This window comes from Gavia stellata, chromosome 9 (genome assembly GCF_030936135.1).
Source record: "Gavia stellata isolate bGavSte3 chromosome 9, bGavSte3.hap2, whole genome shotgun sequence".
NCBI classification, from domain to species: domain Eukaryota; kingdom Metazoa; phylum Chordata; class Aves; order Gaviiformes; family Gaviidae; genus Gavia; species Gavia stellata.
In genome coordinates this window covers 20,747,531-20,764,473 of record NC_082602.1, presented here as the reverse complement: position 1 = coordinate 20,764,473, position 16,943 = coordinate 20,747,531, and the positions used below count along the sequence as shown (strand labels likewise).

The following is a 16,943-nucleotide window of genomic DNA, read 5'->3' as shown; positions in this document are numbered from 1 at the left end:
CAGACTTATTTTTCCTGTTCTTAACTTCATAACTCAGACTGTGACTTTCAACACAGAAAGCCAAGTTACAGATCACACCTTGTACTAGGCACCTAGAGATAAACAGTTTTTGAAGAGTGTAGAGTGTGCATCAGTTAGCTTCAGTGAAAGTGACATAGTTTAGGAAATTGAACCATTTATTTTTGATATCAAAATAAGGATTCAGCCTCCTAAATTGAGTCTATTATTTTATTTGAATGTGGACAGCTCTAGTAGGAAGTAGTTGGAATTTCTTTGGTAGAGAGAAACTCTGTGGTACTTCAGGACTTAGCCCTGCCTTTAACAATTTGCTGTTAGGATGAGAGAGTCCTAGCATTTACTGATCTCTGACTACCGAAGTGTAGAAGACAGGGCTAGTCAATATTAGGAGGCAGGATTTGATACTTGAGTGAACAAATATTAGGCTTGATACAACACAGTAACCCACCCCCACCCCCAGCTCCACCACCCAAAAATAGCTTTTTGGTATTGTTGACAACCTTTGTGCAGTTCTAGTTTCTTACAATATCTTTTCTTCTCTGTACACATCAAGATGAAGGCTTGCATCATGTCAGAGACCCCAGCACTGGGACCATCTTTTATTTACTAAAGGCTTGGTTTATTTATTATGAGCTGTTTCACTGTATGTTAAACACATTTGCTATGAATTCTTTAATCAATTGCAATGCTTAGGCCTAGTTTTATTGATGACTTTCAGTCTCATTTGAAGCCAGGCAAATTAAATTAAATTTTCATTCTTGAAATGGATATAGGTCCCAAAAGGCATTTAGAAGACAGATCATTTTTCTCAAGTATGGGAAAGAGAATATTTGGAATTAAACAGGTTGCTTTTACAAGGGAAGCATAAACCACACAAGTGAGCTTTGCATGTGTTGAGATTGATTTGAAATATGGGAACAAGAAGGAAGAGACCAAGGTTACAAGTTTCAATTAATAAAAGGAGTCTATTCAAAAACAAAAACAAAAAACACCACACCAGCCAGAGCTGCAACAGAAATAGGCTGCATTTTCAACACTGCCAGCCTGGAGCATTCAAAATCCAAAAATCAACTGTCAGAAATAATTTGAGATTAGCTTCAAAAACAGGAACATGATGATAATAATACAAAACAGGGGCTCTTCTCATTTATCCTGTAGCTTATGAACCCTTCAGGTGCATTTGGATTGCTTTCCTGTGGTATGTCATGCAACCTGAAACCAACTCCTATGGAACCAGAAGATCACAAGAAATGGCACATTAGGGGAAATACTAGCTACACCAACATTTGCAACGAACTCATGAGTTGATATCATTGAAGTTTACAAATTTATCCTAATTGAAACATTTCTTTCATTTATATTAACTCAAAAAAGAAATATTATTTTAATTCAAGAGCTATCTCACACACTGAACAACTAAGCCAGAGGAACATCTATCTGTTCCTGAATGATTAGAGTGCCAGTGGGAAAAAGGCCACTGATTCATCAGCTGGTTGTTCAAAGTGTGTAACAGGAAGGGGATGGCTTGAAACAAGCCCCTGTAAGATGCCTGAGGAAATTCCATCCATCTTGAGATCCTTGCAAAGAGCTAGTCAGTCACAGAAGCTTATTTCTCTGCAACCTTTCCCCTTTTCCAGGCCTCTCTTCAAAAATGGAGGCTCCCTACATAACTCATCACCTTTGCAGGTTTTAGCCTAAATCCAAAGCACCTTCGGTTTAGGGTTCTCTGGTCACACCTTAATGTGATGTACTTTTTATAGCTGACAACTTCTGAAAATCTTGGGTGTAAACTGAGAGATCCTCAAAATCACTAGTCAACTCAGAAAATTTTGGCCTAAGGGTACAACTGAATTTCACCAACTGAGCTACCTGCAAACTAGGTAACCCCAACTCTCAGATGAGTGTAACCACTCAAAATTGCCCTGGTTAGCTGCATGCTGAGGGGGGAGGGTGGAACTAGTTCAAAGCATTAGTGTAACTTGGTAACATATGTCTGCAAAGCAGCACAGATACACCCTGGTGTATACGGATTTCTGACTCGGCTCACACACAATGCAGAGTGGCACGTTATCTATGCAAATCACCATGCTTTGAGTCTCTCAGCTTAACATTAAAAAGTCATGGTATGTGCACAGCAAGATGAAAATGAAAAGCAATGAAAGGCAAATGTCAGGCACAAGATATATGCAGAGAGCCTTTACCTTTGCAGAGCCAAGCATTTGTCCATTTATATAAGCTGACACAATGCAGTTCTTCTTTGCTTCCTTAGCAACTGTCACTGTGAGATGATGCCACTGGCCAGTGACCAGCAGCTTGCCACAGCCAAACTGGACTTGCCCTGGAAATGGGGAGGGATTTAGGACCTCACCCTCAGGTTCCATGATATCTGTAACAGCAAAAATGGGGGGCAGTCAACAGAAAGTCTCTCTCACTTTCCCCTGCCTCTGGAACACAGCTATCAAATGTGACACAAAGAACATGACTCTCTGTGGGTATAGAGTGATTTGGTGCTATTCCCTGATGGTCTGTTATCAGGACCTGGGACTTGCACAACTCTCAAGATCCCTCCAGCATACAATGTGCCATACTCCCAAATAACACCTGCTAGCTGCCTCAATGCTGCAAAACTAGACTAAACTAGGACAAAGCCAACACATTCTTTAAGTGAACCCCTCAGGATATTCACTGAGTTAACTGACACAGAAAAAAAATCCTAGCAAATTCATGAGATGATAAAACTCTGTACATTAATTTGTAGTTTTTACGAAAACAGGCAAGCTGGGATTTTTAACATCGTCTAAGGGAATCAGAGCACTCACACAATGTCAGCTGTGCATGAAAAAATCCCAGCTACTATTCCCACTCTATTCCCAACCTCTTCTGCAATGTTCAACCACATTCACATTTGAAGTACCTACTGTACTTAATAAGGAGAAAGGGATAAATGTCAACAAGGAAAAAAGATTAATAGGCTGGCATGATAGAAAACATTCTAGAAGTGAGGAGCGGAATTGAGCTGTTTGATTAGGAAGATCGATCACTCCCAAACTCAGCAGTCCTACTCTCCAAACCTGCCTACTGCCGCACAGAACAGCCAGGGACCAGCTGGTTCAAGTCCAGTCCCCACAAGGGCACACAACCATATAACTGACATTCAAAAGTTTTCCTTAGAATATTTATAAACTTTATCATATATCGCAGGCCACAAAATAATTCACAATGCCTACAGCAAACTTGAAACTGAAATACGACCAAGAATTACAATTACAACAGGCTGCCAGAAGAAAACCAGAGAGATAAGTAGTCTCATTTATGCCCTGGGTACTTATAAAAAGAAGAAATTTGTTAATGAAAAATTCCAGATAATCAGAGGACACAGCACTGCAGCTTGACTGAGAAGAGCCTTACCAAGCGGCTGGAATTCTACTTCTTCTGTAGAAATGACTAAAGAACGGTCCTGTGGGAAGAAGCTTACTGAAAAGCAAACAAATTCTTGCTCTGTTCTTGACATGTGCCTCACGACCGTGAGGAAACGGAGTGGGTGACTGTTGTGTGCCAAACCAAACTTGCTAACCAGAAACCAGCAGGAGAGAGTCAGGCCGCTTGAGGGAGGGAACATTCTGGTGCCTGTAGACAGGAAACAAAAAGGCAATAAGGAAGTTGGTTTCCCTGTGTAGACATTAGCAAACTGCTTTCTGTTTCATTTGTAGCCCTAACCATGTAAGAACCAAGATTAGAATATGAGGTTTCATTTCTGTTCTATTAGATTTCACTGCCTATCTTCAATATCATAGAGACTGCACATGTGAGTGTGTACATGTATAAATGACCTAAAATTGACTGATAAGAAATAACTACTAGATCTCCATGCCACAGAGCACATCAATTGGGTAGCACTGAGCCAGAAACAAGTTTTCTCAAAGTTCACAAAATTCAGGAAGCAAGAGGTACCACCATTTCCCAATTCACCCAATAAAGGTTCTTGATCTGTAGGAGAATCACATCTTATGTTAAGTGACAGTTTTTATTCCTTCCATGGGAGATTACCGCAAAATCTGGTGGCTCTTGTTAAGAGTGTTTTCTTGGCAGCCTGCTTTGAATTTGTATTGCTAATGTTACTGCTAATGCATCACACTATTAAGCTTCATCTGATGCTGCACCTCGTTGAGCAGACTGAGTTATACAGCTCAGAGCTGGACTGAGACACAGAGATGGAAGCGTATTGAAACACACAGCTTATTTGCTGCCATTTCTTACAAATGTTGAATGCTTTCAGTGGGGCTGAAAAGTCACTGCTTCCAGGAAGCTGTAGGTGAGTCAAAGTGCTTACCCATGCCAATTCCTCCTGAGACAGATTGCTCTGCACTGGGTCCCATGACAGTGGCCAAGGTAGGGAGGTATAAACATCTACAAAAGCAAGCAAGCAGCCAGTCATCAGAAACGTAAAATCACCCCTGAAGGTTACCAGTGACTTAATACTGCAGAGTCATGGTAGCAAGGCAGAGTCTAGGCTATCAGCAATACAACAATAACAAAATCGGTTGGCAACATTGCTGCAAGGAAGGCAGCGATAGGGCATAAGGAATGGCTAAGATGGAGAGATAAATGATTAGTTGCTGTGTCCAGAATAAGGGGAATAAGGGCTTGGAGACTATAGAGCAGCTAAAGAGAAAAGCAACAGCAGCAATACCCGTATCCTTCCATGGACATGTCAAACTCCACAAACGATGGAGCCAAAGCAGTGCTGCGGAGCTGGAAGTTTCGAGGTGACGTCATGGAGATGAGACTCATTGCAGTCTGGAGTGCCAATGCAGATCCCTTAGACACCCAAGCAGAGCTGCTGACAGGCACAACTGTCTGAGGATCAGCTTTACTGTCCACCATGTCCTCTTCTGAACCTACAGAATCAACACAGTGCCTAACCAGATCAGTGTCTGCAATACTTTTTTTCAGTCACAGGCTTTGCCCATATTCAATTCATCACTGCTAAGAACAGCGCTGCATGCTCTTCAACTAACACATCCTCAGGAGCCTGCAGAAATCCTCAGCAACACACAAAAATATTGCACTGAAGGAATTTCAAAATGGGAGGTTGGCAGGAGAGATGAGCTTACAGAAGTGATAGCCATATTTTCTCCCCACACATCTTCAGGCAGCTCCAAAATTCACCTCCAGTAAAAAAGGTTCCTGACCCATTGGTTCCATTTTTCTTACACACAGACCATTCAATCTTCCCATAACAGAATGCTTACAACCAACACATGGGAGAGGATCTGAAGAACAACTGCAAAGAACATAAGACCCAAATTTGCACCATTCTGTATCGGGTGTCTCATAGGCATGAGAACAGTTTAAGTGCCAAATACTACTACTGTAGCCTTTCACCTGCAAAATATGTTAGAACAGAGAAAAGACTTGGATGGAAAATGGCCTGAATAAGCAAGACAGACTACTAGGATATCCTAGGGATTACAAAAAGCAGTGTTCTTATTCACATCTTTATTCTATTTCTAGCTATAAACCACAGGGAAAATATGCTGCAAACCCAGGAGGCACTCCCCTTGGTTTGTAGAATATGATTAGTATTTTTATAGCTCAGTTCCATGTCTGATCCAGTGAAGTCTGAGTCTCTATCAGTATCTGGCCTCAGCACACATATTATAATTTGATCTCTGCTGGTCATTAGATCAGCTCTCAGTGTTGGTCAAGTACCACTGAACCTGGGAAATATCCAGTTTAAAACATCCAGGCATGGCCACCTTCACTGTGACTGTCTTGAAGCAATGTAGTCCAACAGCAGTTTCCTGTCATTACAGAGACATCTATAACCCAGCCACTCTATCAGCAACAGGCTGTTCATTGTGTCCTTACCTTCATTCCAAGCTGCATTAGCTGAATCACTCCCCTGATATGAAAGGGCCTCGGTCCTGTTTGTGCTGGGCCTGGAAGGTATTGGTGGAGAACCTCCCAACCAAAGAAATTGCCTAACAAGAAAAAAAAAAGAAAGCAACAAAAAAAAGGAAGACAATCAAGCCAGATACTTTGGAGTCATAGCAACCATGCAAATACAACTCAGCCCTCTGGAGACCAACTTTCTACGCCTGACCAACCTCGAGGCCTTCTATGATGGAGTGACTACATCAGTGGACAACAGAAGACCTACAGATGTCATCTATCCGGACTTCTGTAAGGCCTTTGACACAGTCCCCCACAACATCCTTCGCTCTAATTTGGAGAGATATGGATTTGATGGTGGGTGGACTGTTCAATGGATGAGGAATTGGTTGGATGGTCAACAGCTCAACGTCCAGATGGAGATCAGTGAAGAGTGGTGTCCCTCAGGGATCTGTATTGGGACCAGTACTGTTCAATATCTTCATCAATGATATAGACAGTGGGATCAAGTGCACCCTCAGCAAGTTTGCAGAGGACACCAAGCTGAGTGGTGCAGTTGACATGCCTGAGGGACAGGATGCCATCCACTGGGACCTGGACAAGCTCAAGAAGTGGACCCATGTGAACCTCATGAGGTTCAACAACGCCAAGTGCAAGGTCCTGCACCTGGGTCGGGGCAACCCCCAGTATCAATACAGGCTGGGGCATGAAGGGATTGAGAGCAGCCCTGAGGAGAAGGACTTGAGGGTGCTGGTGCATGAAAAGCTGGACATGAGCTGGCAATGTGCGCTTACAGCCCAGAAAGCCAACCCTATCCTGGGCTGTATCAAAAGAAGCGTGAACAGCAAGTCGAGAGACATGATTCTGCCCCTCTACTCCGCTCTGGTGACACCCCACCTAGAATACTGCATCCAGCTCTGGAGTCCTCAGCCCAGGAAAGACATGGGCCTGTTGGAGCGGGTCCAGAGGAGGGCCACAAAAATGATCAGAGGGATGGAACACCTCTCCTGTGAGGAAAGGCTGGGAGAGTTGGAGTTGTTCAGCCTGGAGAAGAGAAGGCTCCGGGGAGACCTTATTGCGGGCTTTCAGTACTTAAAGGGGGCCTATAAGAAAGATGGGGACAGACTTTTTGGTAGGGCCTGTAACAACAGGACAAGGGGTAATGGTTTTAAACTAGATTTAGACTAGATATAAGGAAGAAATTTTTTTACAATGTGGGTGGTGAAACACTGGAACAGGTTGCCCAGAGAGGTGGTAGACGCCCCATCCCTAGAAACATTCAAGGTCAGGCTGGACAGGGCTCTGAGCAACCTGACCTAGTTGAAGATGTCCCTGCTCATTGCAGGGGGGGTGGACTAGATGACCTTTAAAGGTCCCTTCCAACCCAAACTATTCTATGACTGCTTATTGGATATAAAATTTTAAAGACATCCCAAATAAAACAGAAGGAATGTTTTCCATTGTACCATCACAAATACTTGTTTTGCTTTATACTTCCCCTTTCAAGGTTTTCCTATTGAAAAAACCCAAAAGTTTATTTTCTTCAGCAATACTTTTGAATACTACTAATTTTTCAGGGGAATTTTTTTTTTTTTTTTTTTTAAATTCTGTTCCATTTTTGTGTAAAATAAATCCAGTCTTCCACTGCATATCCAACTTCATCTGCACTCTGATCTCTTATTAGGCACTCTCACGCCTAGCATTTGTCAGCATTAAAGAAGAAAGTACATCCTCAAAATAGAAACAGAGACTGAGAAACAAGACTACACTTTTTATTTCTGCATCTGTCATTGACACAGATCTGAGCTAAGAGAAAGTCACTTCTACTCTTTAGGAAACAGCTTCTCCATATGAATATCAGGAGAGAATAACCCTGAATAACCCTAGTTGTTTTGCAATTACTTACTTAGTTACCATTCATAAATGGCTTTACAACCCCTGCAGAGATGATGCAGCAGAACACCACAGACTCATACCATCTTCAGTAAGTCATTTAAGCATATAACCTGTGATCAATATGTAAGTAGTATTAACTGAGACTTGAAACAAAAGGCTAAGACTCTTGATGAATCAGAGCACTACATGAAGTATCCAATTATTACACAGATTTTGCAAAAAATTTGCACCACTAAAGCAAATTGGTTCCATTAGATACAATCTGATACCTTAACACATCTGGCTCAATAGCCTGTGATGCAAGCTTCTCAAACACTCTAGTGAGGGGCAGATGGAGTGGATGGCTCTCATTGCGGAAGGCATCCTGACAGGAAGTTATTATGGTGCTCAACAAGCCAGATCCACACATCACCTGGCGGCTCTTCTCTGACTTCACCAGGGACTGGATATGATCAACCACAGCACATTGGATTTCCTGTGAAAGCTGAAACAGACACAGAACTGAGGTCAGTGGGCTGGAACTAAAACTGTACATGGTGACTGATTTTTTTTTTTTTTTCCCCAATTGTCAAATCTCTGGGTGTAAAAATCAGGACCAGAAAAGAAGCCTCTAAGGCCAGCGGAGGCTCAAGTGCAACTGCATGGCTGTTCTATAAAGCTCTGCACTTAAACCGTGTGCATACATCCGAGTAGCTGCTCAGCCATCCACAGTTGAGCTTTCCTGCCACAACACTATGGTAGTAAAGGAAGAAAACAATCGGCTCTCATTCAAAAGAATGGGCCACCACCAAGGGCAGGTTATTAGGCATAAGCTCCAAGACCAACGCAGTATCTCAGAATATATTTAACATTAAGCATGTGGAGAGTCATATTGACATAATCCACTCTTCATTCTAAAAGCACTGTTCTTAAACAAAGCTGTATCTAGCAATATCATTAAATGCTTACTTAACACTTCTCTTCATGTTTTGCTGAATTGAAGCTTTACTTCATTATTGCTTCTTAATGGTCTTAAAGAAATATCACAATTCTCATAAATTATCTTTAGAGCAATTTGTTCCTAATTAGGAATGGAGCCTACTCCATTAACGTAACTAGATTTCACACAAAACTAACTGTGCATCATATATTTAAACACAAATCTTTTACAAAGATGAAATGTTCCCCATCCTTAAGAGCTCTTTGGCTTTCTCATATGCTCTTCTAGGAAAAATCTATGCAAACTTTTAAAGAAAAGGACAACAAATGGTGGCAGACAGGCAGATTAGGACATTGGGATTTGATTTCATAACATGAACAAGAAGCAACTTCACTGGGTTCAGAATAAGCTAGCTTATTAAGTGTAAAGAGGAATTCAGCTCTTTTGCATCCAGACCAAACTCAAAACCAGTACAGGACAAATTAAAAGCCAACAAGCAACTCGTTTTCAAAGTGCTCAGCAACCAAAACCCCAATTGCAACAGTTTATTTATTGCAACAGTAATACCAGCACATCCAATGCAACATGCATTCTGTTTTTGTAAACTCAACTCCTAGTCTTGATATCTGAAGGGCAAGTTCTTTGGATAACATTTTCTTCTCTCTGAATAACTGTTCATTCTCAGTGACGGAAGTTTTACTGTGCATATCATTATATACAGAAATCATCCACCAGACTAAATGACACTGTTCTTCACAGGGAGGCATTTATTGCTACAGTGTATCAAAGTCCCACTTAAAACTTTTTGGCTCTTTTAATTACTTTATTACTCCATTTTTGACTGCATATAGGAAAGTAGATGGATGTATAAAACCACATGAAAACAGAAAAGGGCACAGGTCTTGACTAAGTGAAACTATTGGTTTACTGCACAATAAATCCAATAAAAGCATAATGGCATACAAAAAAATTGATTGTTTTCATTAGCTTAGCAGCTTTATCAATACCAGTATTGCCTTGTTTTGAATAAAATGTGCTGTTTTCATGGATCTTAGTTCCAGTAAAATGAGATTTTAGTGGAAATATTAATGGTGGGCAGGAAACCAGGTTGTGTGTTTCTATATGCATGGATTGATTTTCCTAACACATACTACTTGCACCATGAATCAGGATATTGAAGGTGCAGTTAGAATGTAGTTGGGCTCACAGCTCTGCCTCAGATTAGAGTCTTAAGAGCAAGATGTCACCTAGCAATTTGCCCAATCTGTTCAAGCAGTTCCCAGATTCTTGCTCCTAAGAGCCCATAGTTTCAAAACTTGGTAGCTGAATTTAATTCACTGTTATTCATCTTCAAAATGATTATGCTATGTTTAAGATGAGCAAGAACTTTGAACCTTTGGCAGTGTGGGTTCATTTCAAAAGGATGTGATTTTCTTAGGTTTAAGAATGATACAGCAATAATTCTGTGTGCAATTGCAAAAAGCAAACTTTTCAATCTCAGGAGCACCTCTCACTTGAAAAGCTAGCAGCCCTTCATAGAAAATTAGAATTAACTTCCTAACATACCACAGAGATTTAATTTTACTACTGAAGAAATCAAGGCATCAAAAGTAGCACTTTCAAAAAGTTCCAAGTAACCCAGGATTTTAAATCGTGCTTTCAAAAGAAGATGTAGACATCCATCAGCTTAAAACCCGTTGTCTGTAGAGAGTTCAAGTCTCTTCTGAAAACCATCTGCAATTTTTTTCCTTAAAATGTTATCAAAAATGAGTAATTCATAAACTTATCACAGCTCAAATTCCTGAGGCATAGTTCCCAGCTGCAAGCACATTCCCATTCTATCACAATATTTTGCTGATTGACTCACCCACTGACCTCAACAAGCAAAACTTACTTTGCTGACAGTATGTATAACAGGTTTTACAAAGTTCAGGATAACTTGTGTTCATGCACTCCTTGTAAGTAGACAGGGAAAAAAGCAATATGAACTGTGTGAACCATTTCTACTTTTCCAAAAACATGACCTACATAGGGCGTAGTTAAATGCCTCACATTGATTGTATCATCTCCATCAGACTTTTCACATTTCCGCCTAGTACAGCTTGTGTGTAAGAGAAGCTACAGAGCTTTCCTCATATAAGTACCATGGTTACTATTGCCTTCTAGAGAAAATATACTAGCATGTCTTGACCATTTGAAACCAGGCAACAAAATCTCTCCATAATGTTAAGAATCCTTTTATTAATTCTGGTGGTCTGACAGACCTCTTGCTCGCCAAATTACATGTAGTTACAGTATTTTTTTCCTCGCAGTATTAGCTGAATGCAGTGTCTCCTCCTTATTTTTCTAAGCTGTTGTGCACCTGAGAGGAAGGCAAAGCTGCCTCTGTGTGCCACCTTATAAATTATACAATTGCATGAAAAACAAGACAAAGTAGAAAATGATCTTCCGTATAGTTAGCCAGGCATTCTTGGCAGAGTTCCTATCTCTTCAATCCAGGGTACATTACCAAGATTTTAGTGCAACTTCAGAGACTCTGGCTGCTTTTTAAGGAGAAAGTAAATAGCAAGGGAAACAAGACAAATAAAAGGGCAGGCTGTGGGGCTGGAAGCACAGGAGGAAAATTGCTTGGTCTGTATAAACAGTGAAAGCTTCAAAAGTTGGTTAATCAATGAACAAGCAAACTTCTTACTAAAAGCCCAAAAATAACCTTAGAAAAGGACATGCAGACAGGCTGTGCATTTTCTTTTTTTAAAAAAAAGAAGTTGTGCTGTAATCAGAACAGGCTCAGCAAAGAAAAAATCCCCCAGGAGACAAGGCTAGAACAAAGCCTGCAGGAAAGTGCTCAGGGGAAAGAGATGACCTTCAGCTACCAGCCCAGGCTGGAGGACCCACTGCCAGAGTGTTTCTAGTCTCCTTCCTCCTACCAGAGTTCCAGTCCATTCTCCTTTCCTTTCTCCCAAAGCGTTGGCTGCACAACCCAAAGAGGAATGAAGCTCTGGCCCAATACCCAAAGAATTTCCCTGTGCCAATAATGCAGTGCAGTAATTTAGGAATTCATTGTGGTATTAACAGTTACGTTAGCAGTGATATTAGTAATATATGTCTGAAGGCAGACAAATCTCAAGTGTCACACAGTTTTCTGTGGGCCATATCTAACTATGTCAGAGACCTTTTCAGTTTAGAAAGAATTTACAGTTTTAAGAAGTACAAATACTTGGAAAGTTTTATGCTGTTAACATCTGCAGTGAGAACAACTAGTTTAGGCTAAATTTAAAACAGGGATAAAGGTCTTTTTAAAAGTTGCAAATTCCTTATTGATGCCTGTTTTACTTTTACAACAATGAATATGACAGCAATTCATCATAGGAGAGATAAAAATAGAGGACAAATCCAGCTATGGAAGCAATAATATTATTTAACAAAAGTATAGATAATTTACATAATGAATCACGTGAGGATTTTTTGTCCGTACTGACAAGAAACCTGCCAGGATGATGACACAGAACTGAATCATGCTTTGATTCTCTTCTCAAAAGTTCTTTTCTTTTCCTTACCCAGCCTTGTCAGATCTAGGAGATCTCCTTATCTGACATCACAAACGGAAAAGATCTGGCATGACACTCTGCAGCCTTAAAAGCCACAGTTCCAAAATGCCAGACAAGGATGAAACATGTCTGAGGGGAAACTATGAATATTCTGAGCCACATATCTGAAGTGGATGTTAACTTGTCTCACTTCTACTTAGTTTTTGCAACATGCAACAATGCTATCTTTCATCACTGAACAAGCTGCACATTAAAAGGAAAATCCACCTTGTATTTGGTCAAACTGTATGCAGTTTAATGGGAACTAGCTTAGTATCCATCCTAAGCATGAACATGGGCAATATCGTCTAAATACAGTCTGCTGACTCAAAGACTGTCTCTTGGGTGGTTTTAAGGCTTTTAAGCAAATTTTCATACCCATACGACATCCAAATGATTTTTGATCATACCTAAGAATGGCACTAATATACAACCACAAATCTATTCTCCTCAGCTTTTAATTGTCACTCTAAACAGTCAGAAGAATGGCTCAAGTGCAAGACCACCTGTTTTACTGTCTGCTACTGTTTTTTCTGTGCTGACAGGCTCAACATTGCTTCAGCCCATCACTGCTTGGGTCTGACAAAGGTCACTGAGAAACAGTAAATTTGGCAGGAATTGTATATAATTTCTGAGGGTCAGAATCAAAGTACATTAATTTTATTGAGTTCCATTAATGTTTCTGTAAAAGCAGTGCCAATTCTGTGAAAGCAAACAATTTCCACATGACCTGAACTGATTCTGAAGATTTTTCCTGGGCCTAAAAGATCTATCCTAGCACTAAAACAAGCAGAAAGAGATGAGTTACTGTCTGTTCTTCACCATTGCTTCTAAAAAAATGTACTGTTTGACCCAGTTTTAAACTCAGAGCAAGAAGCCCCTTCAGATTTTTGAATGAAAGTCCACAGTAAAAAAGCTCCATCCACAAAAAATTGTTTCATCTCTCATATAGCTGTCAAACACTGTTGCACTAAAAGAATGAATAGTACCCTGTTTGGGACAGAATATATCTATTCAAAGGGAAATCCCTTCAGTTATTATCCTTCTACCAAGTAGGTCTCTTTCACTAGCCATTAAGGTTCACCTTTTGCATCAGATCTTGCCTGACTCCCGTGCTGCGAGTAGTATCTCATTTCACAAGGGTTCATGCAGTAGTATACGTTACGATTAAAGGTACTGAAGTCCAGCCTTTTGTGTCACTACCTGGCAGCATCAGTGAGCTGCTCAAGATACAGGACATGAGGTTCCACTCATTCTCTCACCCACTTTTAAACAGAATTAGCCAGAGAAATTCTGCTTTTCCTCTATCCCTTTTGTGGCTCATTTGACAAAAAACTCTTCAGGACATGTGCTAACTCCTAGCCGGAACCTGACTCAGGACCTCGCATAACAGTGGTCCCATTTTACCTGGGGCAATCCTATTCACAACGGCAATACTAAACAAACACTATCAGTAATAATTTCTTGTTGACTAAGAAAAAAGGAGTGAGAATGGAAGAAAAGATGAACACACTTAAGAACATAACTGAAATTGCTGGAATTTGTGCTCTAGCCCTTCATATTTTTAAGAACACTGCCATCTACTGAGGGTCTGAGAGGCTTTCTCTCTCATAGAGCTCAGCCCTAGAGCCAACTTCAATAGTTTCTTGATGACACTCTCATCCAATTAACCATTCTACTTGTTTTTCAGAAATTACTGTAATTAACAAACTTTCACTAGCTGATGGCTTGGTTCCACTACACAGAGTTGGGATGTGCCAGCAGTTAGTTGCACTCCCATCTTCCATAGCTCTGGATGAACAAGCCGGTTTTATTTCAATCCTTCCATAAGTACTTTAACTGTATTCAAGTATTTTAGACCAGAGAGCAGATACATGATAGGCAATATGCTTGTTCAAAGTGGATGTGTGTATGGAAGGTTTGACAAAGCAAAGCAGATTCAAGCTGCACTGAAAGTTTAGGGACTGTTAGGCCTAAAGAGCCAGACTGTTCTGGTTGCTAGGTCCATTAGCAATATTTTAAACAATTTTCAAGGGACTTCTACACTTGTGCATTTGCAGTAAGTATTTTGGGACCAAGACCCAGGCGGTGCATCAGACAGGTATAGAAACACCTAGTCAAACTGATAGCCAAGAGCCTTTGTTGTTTTCACATCTGTTGACAGTGAAATTTGTGCTGTTCCTCCTGCCAGTGTTCTAGGTAAATTTTAGTACTTCCCCATCTGCAAAGAGTAAGCAATTCTTGGAAATGAAGCTACAGAAAAGTAGCAGACGCTGTTTAGATGGCACTTTGATATGTTCAGACTCACCTGAGAGTATCCCTCTTTATACAGCTTTGGCAGCAACCTCACCATAACACAGACAGCACCTGGATGTACAATAGCGCAGTCTCCCATTTCCAACCTGCACGAAAAAGATGCATATCATCATAATTATCATTAACAGCAGCAAAGAGGGTCCAACAATGTTCCACAGTACAGCATTAAATCCTCCTAGCAGTAACCAAGCTCAGCATTTGAAACTAAGCAAACAATACTGATGACCTGGAAGCCTCCTTAGCGTAACAAAGATGGGACATAACCTGCTCATGACCTCACATCTCAGGGACCTGTACATTCAAAGACGTGCAACAGCCTCTTTAAACAAACTTTGCCTTTGAAAGTACTTGCAGTACAGAGAACAGACAACCAGAGGGATCTCTCTGATGCATCAGCCCAGAACTTGTGTTATATTTTCTATTTTCAAGCAGTCTAACTTTGATCAAACAATAACTTCAGTACTTTCAAACCATATTAGCAATAAGAAAAGATGAGACAGTCTTAATGAAATCAGTATGACACCCTTCCCTTCCAACACCAGAGTCTGCCTAAACTAGTAAAAGAAAGTTAAGTATCTGTGCTTCCCCACCAATTTTCGTTTTTGCCACATATCACCTTTGTACATTCAGGCATGGGAAGGAAATGAGGCATCTGAGTTACCACAGAGAAGATCTGCTTATGCCATGATGCAGGCTAGAAGTCAGATATATCTCAAAGATGAAGCCACAGCATAGCAGTAACTCCAGTTTAGGCACTGCAGGCTCGTCATGTTCAGAGTATTATCAGCATTTCTGGGTGCACCTCTGAACCAGAGTTGTGATGTGCACTGTCAGAAACATCTGTCCCAAATAGATCTCGTGAGAAAAGCAAAGGCAACATCTAACAGCCGTAATTAGACTGAAAAAAATAAAGCACAATATGCTTTATGGACTGTATAAACCAAAATGTACAAGTAGAAGAGTGAGCATAAAAAAAGCTTTTACAAGAGACCTAAGGGGAGGGTCAAAAGGCTGTAATTAACATGTTAGCCACTTCCAAAAAGTCTCATCTGATACATCAGAGCAGCGAGTAATGTGTAGCACACTGCCACACAGCGTCAAATAATTCTTACTGCACCCTCAAGAAAGACTTCCAAAGAAATTCTTCATTAGCAATATTTTCTGTGTAATGAATCAAAATCAGATCTGGTGTAAATACTTACTGCAGCAGTGGCTCCAGTGTGGACACATACACCTGTACTCGACATGAATGTGAATGAGTTTTCAAATGTCAAACAAGAAAAAAGTACACATTGAAAATACGCTCTCCTCCTATCACCCCCAAAAAAACCCTAACCATCTTTAAAGAGAAAAATCCAGGCCCACTAGAATTAATAGAATAAAAATTTCAGTCTGTTTTCCTGCTGTGGCTGTGCTACTCAGAGCAAGTTCATTTTTAGCCTAAGCCACTGTATTCAAGGACTGACTTCCCAAACTTTCAATTTAATTCAGACTTCTGTCTCTAGCACTGTAAAAATACATTGCCAGTCAGTGTGTCCAGTTCTCCTAAGACACAGCAGTTTTCCTGAAGACTTAGGCACTGAAGAAATATGGTTACCTCTGAAACTCAAAATTTTTCTTTCATATAGAGAATATTCTTATAACCCATATGATGTGTAGTAAAGGTAAAATGTGAGCTAACAAAATGTGAATATCAAAAGACAATAATAGAAAGTGATCCTTTAAAAAAATAAATAAAATCATTAAGTGATTAAGACATTGCCATAACTACAAGGAGATGTTTTCTTATTTTTGAGCACTGCCTGGCAGGTTTAGCACTCTCCAGGGCTGTTAAGAAGCAAGGACAAAGAAGGAAAATATAGAGTCCCTGACCAGCATCAAACTACGCCTCAACTTCCCTGCCAGCACTGCACACTTGCTCTCCACTAAGAATATTATATAAGCCTTATCTCCATCCTTCTCTGTGGTTTTCCAAGAGGCCCTCATTTTCTGGCTTGTCTTAGTACAAAAGTTGTCTCCATGTACCAACTCCTCACTCCTGCCAATATCCCATCTCTTGCACTCGTGCCTCAGGGCTATCCAGTCAGCCTCATGATTCCACTCCATCTACCCCACCAGTATCATGGTGTGAATCCCAGATCTGCTCTGCACTGGCTGCTACTTAAAAATAAGACAAGTGAGAGGGTTTGAGGACAAAATGAGATGCCGCAAAGAACCTGAAGAGCCATTAGCACAGTGAGTCTGTGGTAACATCAGCTGCAGCAGCCATTCTGCTAGGGTGGGCACAAGGAGAGGCTTCCCTCCCGAAGAGA

The 16,943-nt window shown here is 40.6% G+C and overlaps 1 protein-coding gene across 1 annotated transcript in view; it reads right to left on the bottom strand.

The window, feature by feature from the left end:
- Positions 1–16,943, bottom strand: part of WDFY4 (WDFY family member 4) — a 140,337-nt gene that overhangs the window by 102,265 nt on the left and 21,129 nt on the right. Inside the window, exons 12-18 of the mRNA XM_059821010.1 lie at positions 14,624–14,717; positions 8,079–8,293; positions 5,890–6,002; positions 4,709–4,916; positions 4,349–4,425; positions 3,427–3,645; positions 2,220–2,404 (exon numbers count right to left, since the gene is read on the bottom strand). Coding sequence (XP_059676993.1) covers positions 2,220–2,404; positions 3,427–3,645; positions 4,349–4,425; positions 4,709–4,916; positions 5,890–6,002; positions 8,079–8,293; positions 14,624–14,717 — 1,111 coding nt within the window. The remainder of the gene's footprint in view (positions 1–2,219; positions 2,405–3,426; positions 3,646–4,348; positions 4,426–4,708; positions 4,917–5,889; positions 6,003–8,078; positions 8,294–14,623; positions 14,718–16,943) is intronic.